This window comes from Tiliqua scincoides, chromosome 5, assembly GCF_035046505.1.
Source record: "Tiliqua scincoides isolate rTilSci1 chromosome 5, rTilSci1.hap2, whole genome shotgun sequence".
NCBI lineage: Eukaryota > Metazoa > Chordata > Lepidosauria > Squamata > Scincidae > Tiliqua > Tiliqua scincoides.
In genome coordinates this window covers 138,752,831-138,760,845 of record NC_089825.1, presented here as the reverse complement: position 1 = coordinate 138,760,845, position 8,015 = coordinate 138,752,831, and the positions used below count along the sequence as shown (strand labels likewise).

At 48.3% G+C, this 8,015-nt stretch overlaps 1 protein-coding gene across 1 annotated transcript; it reads left to right on the top strand.

Annotated features, from left to right (window-relative positions):
• Positions 1-2,543: 2,543 nt before the first annotated feature.
• On the top strand, positions 2,544-3,461 carry LOC136653866 (olfactory receptor 4N5-like). The gene has a single exon (XM_066630743.1). The coding sequence runs from the start codon at positions 2,544-2,546 to the stop codon at positions 3,459-3,461; it is 918 nt and encodes a 305-aa protein (XP_066486840.1).
• The last annotated feature ends 4,554 nt before the right edge of the window (positions 3,462-8,015 follow it).

The following is an 8,015-nucleotide window of genomic DNA, read 5'->3' as shown; positions in this document are numbered from 1 at the left end:
TCTCAATGCTTTGGACAGGAGTCCCATGAGATGCCCATTGCTAGCAATGAAATAAAAGCTTACAGACGATCATGCTTGACTACTGAGTCTTGCTTTTGAAACTTGCAACACCTTGCAACAGTGTGCAATAGTAAATTAAACAGCCCAACCCTGTTGGGCTGCCCCACTGGTGGAACTGGTGGTTCACCATTACTGGCTGTTGTAAAGCAGCCATAAAGCACCCTCCAGCAGCACAAGAGTGGTGCATTGGTGCAACACCAGTAGGATGACTGGAGATTTCTAGCACGTGGTGCCAGACTGCTGGCCACCCGCCAGAGCAGGTGGTAGCCCAATCCTCTGCTCCCCGGAGCCCAGAGGAGCAGCAGTGCCAAAATGGCTATTGTTGCATCCTATGGGCACTGCAGCAGCCATTGGAGTCTCCTCAGGGGAAGGGGACATTTCTTCCCTTCCACTGGGTAAAGACGCAGGCCCCGTCATGGGTCTCCTCCAGTCTGCCTGGCTATTTTGCAGGCACACACTGGAAGAGCTTGTTGTCCAGCTTTTCAGCCCAACCCAGAGCATCAAATCTGGCAAAGCAGGGCTCTGTAGGTCCCACCCCCCTCCCATCCTGGTTCCTCCTCCTGCAGTGCCCTCTCCCCACCCTCTCCCTGCCCTGGAACTCCTCCCCCTGCCCCAACCAACCTTATCGCTGCCTGAAGCTCTTCCCTTGTTCCGGGCAGTGTCTGTCCAGTGACGGGCTCAGCACCAACTGCTGCTGGGCCAGCGCCAGTGGTCCCTACACGGAGGGTGCCTTAAATGTGCTTTACAGCATGTTTATGACACCCAGCGCCGGCGGTACACTCGTACTTGGGCTCTAAGACAGCAGGGTGGATAGGAGGAAATGGGGGAGGGCGGGGAGGGGCAAAACTGGGTGGAGAGGGTGAGGAACGAGGCACGGTGGCCGTAAGAGGGGGTGGATCTGGTGGTGATGGCATCTGCTGGATCCTCCAGCAGCAGCTTCCCCACCACCTTTCTCTCCTCGGAAATATAGCAGCTGAAGAGCCGGTGCAGGTCCAAGGAGACCCACTGCAGGGCAGAAGGCCAGCTTTGAGTTAAGGACATCCACTGTACATACCACAGTTTTTTTCCCCCTCTTGGTTATTTGGTTACAACCTTTGACAGAATAACAGAATACAGATAATTTAATTCAGTTTGTTGCATTGTATTCAGCATTAAATTATCTCTGTAATAACATTTTCATTTATGCTGTTTGTCTGAAAACAACAGCCATCAGATCTCATCTATACAAATATTCCAAAAGGGAGCCAGAGTTTTAGCCACTAGTCTACTATCCTTGAAAAAGAACTGAAAAAAGCATTTGTTTATAGGCTCAACTGTTTAATAAGGCCCTTGGGGACAAGTGGCACACCAGGGCTCAGCCTGCATCTCCTCACCTCTGGCTCTCCCAGGGCCAGAAGCAAGAAAGCTGTGAGGATCAAGGCCCCTTGTGCTGCTTGAGGGAGGCCTTCTCTTTGGAGGGAGCAAGAGGTAAGGGGTTGCTGCTCTCTCTCTCTCTCTCTCTCTCTCCATTCTTTGATCTCAAAACACAAGCATGGAATTTAGGGTATGATGCACTATTTGAAGGACCTGTGGCAGTTCTGTTTTTAAAATGCACATTTCATAAACTGCATATTTCTGGGCATTATGGCTGTGAATCTACACTGTGGATATAGCAGGGACGTGCGGTGGGTGGGGAGGCAGGTTAGGCAGAGCATCCCCACCGGAGTCCTTTGAAAAGCGCCACTGCCGTGTGAGGCACTCAAGCACTCAGCCCACATGCTCTGCATGGGTTGTGGTCTGGCCCTCCTGCCAAGCATAACACGGATGAAGAGACAGACAGGAACACCCGGCTATGCAGAGACCACTTCCTGTCTTTAGCACGTACTGATGGTACATTGAGTAGCAGTGATTTATAGCATAGGATGGGCCATTGATGGGCAGGAAGTTAAGTGAAAGAAGAAAAGGTAGCCTCAGAAGACAAAAAAATACAGAGTGAAAGGTGAGTCTCAAGCTGGTAATTTATACACACAATTTTTCTCAGGAGCAGAGAATTCTGAAGTCCTTTTCTTACAAGGAAATGATTTCTTGAAATGTGTTTGCTAGAAGGTTATGTCTTCAGAAGCACCAGCTGCAGAATAAATCTTCCAGAACGTACCACCTTGTGACGCCCCCCTCTCTCATATGTGTGTGTGGGGGGGGCACCCAAGACCCAAGTTGTTGGATATTGTTTGGAGGAATTTCAAGATTTCCCACAAGTTAGATGGCTATGAAGAGGAAGACACTGCCAATCCCAGTTCTCTGAGGAGTGCTCTGAATTCATAACATTGCCTTTCACATGGAGCTGAAGTTGGCTCCTGGTGATTAGAGATCATTACGTAAGTGGAATGCCCAGACATAATTCTCCTAGCTAGCCCACCCACTGATTCCATGTATCTCAAGGTGTATAACGCTGACAATGCTGTAGCTGAATCACATGTTCGATTGCAGGACTATGCACTGTAAGGATGGAGCAAGGAAATCACACAGTGGTGACGGAGTTCATTCTCCAGGGGTTATCACAGAGATGGGAGCTGCAGCTGTTCCTTTGTGCCCTCCTCCTACTCTTCTATATCATCATCCTACCTGGGAACATCCTGATCATTGTGACAATATGGAATGACCCCTGCCTGGGATCCCCCATGTTTTTCTTCTTGGCCAGTCTAGCCTTGCTGGACATCTGCTACTGCTGCGTCACCCCTCCCAAGATGATGGCAAATCTCTTCTCTGGCCACAGAACCATCTCCTACCAGGCCTGCATAGCTCAGATCTTTTTTATTCATTTCCTGGGTGGGGCTGAGATATTCCTTCTAATTGCCATGGCTCTGGATCGCTATGTGGCCATCTGCCACCCACTGCGTTATGCCACTGTAATGACCAGGATGGCTTGCTGGACGATGGTGGGAAGTTCATGGGCCGGAGGCTTCATGCATTCCATTATCCAGGTCTTTTTCATCCTTCCACTTCCCTTCTGTGGCCCCAATGAGTTGGACAATTTCTTCTGTGATGTCACCCAGTTCATCAAGCTAGCTTGCACCAATACCTACATGACAGAGTTCATTATGTTTGTCAGCAACAGCCTGGTCATTGTCGTAGGCTTCATCTTCCTCCTCATCTCCTATGGGGCCCTGCTGGTCAAAGTGAGGACAGGTTCCAGACATGGGAAGAGCAAAGCCTCCTCCACATGCATTTCCCACATCATCATTGTATTTATCATGTTTGGTCCTGCCATCTACATCTACTGCCGCCCATTCCAGAACTTTCCATTTGACAAGACTGTGGCCTTCTTCCACACTGTGGTCTTCCCTTTGATGAACCCCATAATATACACACTGAGGAACAAAGAGATCAAAGCTGCTATGTGGAAATACCTGAAAAAAATATAGAATTTGAAGGAATGAGTCACAGAAAACCAGAACATACTAGGAAAGGAAGGCTTTGCTTTTTCAAAAATGTTGTTCTTATGTTCAAGATTCTTGTAGTGGAGAGTCACACACTAGTGAGTGTCTGGTAACTCTGCAGAAACTCTGTTAGAGGTATGAAATGTGTGGTTGAATCATCTCCACCATGAAGTGCTTGTTACAAATTAATTCAAACAATAGACCCCCAGCAGGCCTCCAGACAGTTCTGGGCTGTGTTGGACTATTTGCAGCAGTGACATGCAGTGGGTGGGGTGGCAGGGCCCCCCACTGGAGTCCTTCGAAAAGCGTCATTGCAATTTGAGGTGAGCAAGCGCTCACAGCACACGTGCAAAAGTGCATGGGTTGTGTGTGCTTGCGTGCCTCACGCGGTGGCGGCATTTTTTGAAGCCTCTCCTCCCTCCCCACTCATCACACAGTCCTTGTGTTACAGTAATAATGCCATATGATTTACTCAGTAACTGTAATTACTTGCCAAGATTACCAAATCTCAGCATTGAAAAAGACTTGAAGTGTATATATGTTGCATTCCTTAAACATAAAATGTGGGATATGCTCTCTCATGATGATAATAATGAAGAGTATTCATAATAAATAAAATCATACAAGAGTTCAGTGTAATATTCAATCTATTCTATGAGTCATTTTGAAAAGCAATGTTAGGATTGAGTGTTTATGCCAAATAAAGGTTTTGATGTTGTTGTTGTTGTTGTTGTTAGGATTGAGCAGGCATAATCTGTGGAGAAACCTCCTTTTACAGAGTATTTCATGTTCAACCAGAGCTTGCTTGAAAGCTGTGACTGATGCTGAGGTTGATCCACATCCATCACTCATGTCTCTTGGTAACATCTCATTGGAGCAGACATATGGCGGAATGTCACTGTGCTCAGCATTTTTCCATTCACCACCATGCAGTAGCCCATGAAGTAACATGGGGGGGGGGGAGGAAATGCTACACCAGATGGCATCACATAAGATGTTTGCATCACCAGATGTGACCAGGAAATGTGTAGGAAATGAGGCAAACCCACCTCACCGGGATATTGTGAGACTAAGGGTGCAATCCTAATGCGCCCTTGGGACCCCGCTAGTCCCTTGTGCCTGCCCAGGAGTGTCACAAAAGTGCCATAAAGCACTTTTGCGCCACTCAATGGGCAGATAGGCTGGTGTACAGATGTGCACTAGCCTCCCTGTGCCGATGCGGGCCCCAGGGAGAGGGTGAGCTCAGGGATGCAGGGGTCTGGGGAAGGGCATGGGGACGGCAGGGAGGAGGTGGGAGAGAGGTGTTTTGGGGCGGGAGGAGGGCAGGCATTCCCAGGGGTAGTCAGATGGGGAGCGGGATGCGGGCCATGATCCAGTGGTTATGCCGGATCCTAACCCCATTCCCAGGCGTCCCAGTCCCGAGTTGCTCCAATTTGTGCTACCTCTTAAATTGGTACAGATTGGAATAGCCCCATTGGGGCTGCTGTGGCTTTACCCAGGTAAGGGGTAAGGGGAAGCAATTCACCTTGCCTCGGGCTGAGCCACTTTCAGACCTGATGCCTGCTTACCTGTCTCAGACCCCCCTCCCCCAGCCAAACCTGTAGCAACCATCAATACAGTGAAACAAAGAACCAAAATGGGGGCGGAGGCAAGAAAAACACAGGAAAAGCATGAAATTAGGGGAAAGCTTTTCTGCTCATTAAGCTTAAAAGAATTCACTGCTCAGCTATCAGTTGGCAATTCTTCTTGGCAAACTAACAAAGCATCTAGCTAGCTAACCACAGACATTGGCGAGAGATAAACTTTAGAAGGCAACACATATTTTAGTTAGATAAAGACAAGGCTATTCCTTTTTTTTTTTAAAGTAAGGAGGAGGCGAGAAGAAGTAGAAAGTACCAGGAAAAACTTCTGCCTTTGAAAACTCTCTTTGTTTGAATTGCAACTAAAACAGATAACAACGAGCAGATGGGCATCGTTTGACAGAATACCCATCTTAGCAAAGACAGTCTACCTGTGTCCACCTATAGTTTTAAAGATTGTTATTCTTTCATGCTTTTTAGAGCAAAAGACAGTGTCATTACCTTAGCTAGAAGCCTTGCATTAAAACACTGGCAGAATTATTTTAGAAGCTGTTTGTAACTTTCACAAAAGTCTCACAGAAGCTGGGACTTTGAGCTTCAAAGACTGTTAATAAGGAAGAGACACAAATAAGTAAAATAGTCTTTGCCCTAAAGTGTAACCAACATATATGGAGACGTAGTAGTCATTAGAAATAAGTTTTAACTGCTTGATTTTATTAAAAGCAATAAGGCTTGACTAAAGATGCTTGAGTCTCAGAGTCTGGAATGAACTCAGATGAGCAAATACCAGTTTGGGCAGACAACTTTGGCAGAGGCAGATGTCTTGGCAAAAGCTTTCGCTAAGCCTGTATCTCTGTAGACTGTATTGTAACGCTTTAGAAACATGTTTGGAATAAAACAAGATAAAGGAACACAGAAGAGATAAGACAGGTAGCTCAAGCAAGGCCATCCTAATCATCCTGGAGAGGAGGGAAACAATCCCCTAGGGGGGATCCCTTCTCCAGGGGATGGGCCCGTATCCGAGCGCACTCAGGATACTCCTCGGCGGGAGGGGGGTCGGGGGCTTCTTGTAGTGGGGGATTCGATTATTAGAAACATAGAGAGGGGGGTTTGCGACGGATGTGAGGACCGCATGGTGACTTGCCTGCCTGGTGCGAAGGTTGCGGACATCACTTCTCGTCTAGACAGGCTAGTAGACAGTGCTGGGGGAGAGGTAGCGGCTGTGGTGCATGTCGGCACCAACGACGTGGGCAAGTGTAGCTGGGAGGTCCTGGAGGCCAAATTTAGGCTTTTAGGCAGGAAGCTGAAAGCCAGGACCTCAAAGGTAGCGTTCTCTGAAGTGCTACCTGTTCCACGCGCAGGGCCAGCTAGGCAGGCGGAGATCAGGGATCTCAATGCGTGGATGAGACGGTGGTGTAGGGAGGAGGGGTTTAGATTCGTTAGGCACTGGGGAACGTTTTGGGACAAGCGGGGCCTGTACAAGAGGGACGGGCTCCATTTGAACCAGAATGGAACCAGACTGCTGGCGCATAACATTAAAAAGGTGGCAGAGCAGCTTTTAAACTGATCCCTGGGGGAAGGCCGACAGGAGCCGAGGGGCATCCGGTTCGGGACTCCTCATCCCTATGGGATGAGGATGGAGAGGTTAGAGAACAACAAGACAAAGGTAGGGTAGGAGAAGAAATTGGGAAAGGTAGGGTGATGGGATGTGATAGACGGTTTGGCACAATGAGAGGATGCGGGGACAAAGGAGCGAATAAGCAGCCCATCCTGGGGCATTCCGTGTATAAATGCTTTTATGTGAATGCCCGAAGTCTACGAGCAAAGGTGGGAGAACTGGAATGTCTGGTGACAAGGGAAAATATTGACATAGTGGGCATAACGGAAACCTGGTGGAATGCGGAGAATCAGTGGGATACCGCAATCCCGGGCTATAAACTCTACAGGAGGGACAGGCAGGGGCGTGTTGGAGGTGGGGTGGCCCTTTATGTTAAGGAAGGGATAGAATCCAGCAAAGTAGAGATTGAAGGTGGGTCCGACTCCACCGTAGAATCTCTGTGGGTTAAATTCCCAGGCTTGTGCAGCGATGTAATACTGGGGGCGTGCTATCGTCCTCCAGACCAGAAATCTGATGGGGACCTTGAAATGAGGAAACAGATCAGGGAGGTGACAAGGAGGGACAAGGTTGTAATCATGGGGGACTTCAATTATCCTCATATTGACTGGGTCAATTTGTGTTCTGGTCACGATAAGGAAACCGGATTTCTTGACGTGCTAAATGACTGTGGCTTAGATCAGCTAGTCACGGAGCCCACCAGAGGACAGGTGACTCTGGATTTAATTTTGTGCAGTACGCAGGACCTGGTTAGAGATGTAAACGTTACTGAGCCATTGGGGAACAGTGATCATGCTGCGATCCGTTTTGACATGCACGTTGGGGGAAGAATACCAGGCAAATCTCTCACAAAAACCCTTGACTTCCGAGGGGCGGACTTCCCTCAAATGAGGAGGCTGGTTAGAAGGAGGTTGAAAGGGAGGGTAAAAAGAGTCCAGTTTCTCCAGAGTGCATGGAGGCTGCTTAAAACAACAGTAATAGAGGCCCAGCAGAGGTGTATACCGCAAAGAAAGAAGGGTTCCACTAAATCCAGGAGAGTGCCCACATGGCTAACCAGCCAAGTTAGAGAGGCTGTGAAGGGCAAGGAAGCTTCCTTCCGTAAATGGAAGTCTTGCCCTAATGAAGAGAATAAAAAGGAACATAAACTGTGGCAAAAGAAATGTAAGAAGGTGATAGGGGAGGCCAAGCGAGACTATGAGGAACGCATGGCCAGCAACATTAAGGGGAATAATAAAAGCTTCTTCAAATATGTTAGAAGCAGGAAACCCGCCAGAGAAGCGGTTGGCCCTCTGGATGGTGAGGGAGGGAAAGGGGAGATAAAAGGAGACTTAGAGATGGCAGAGA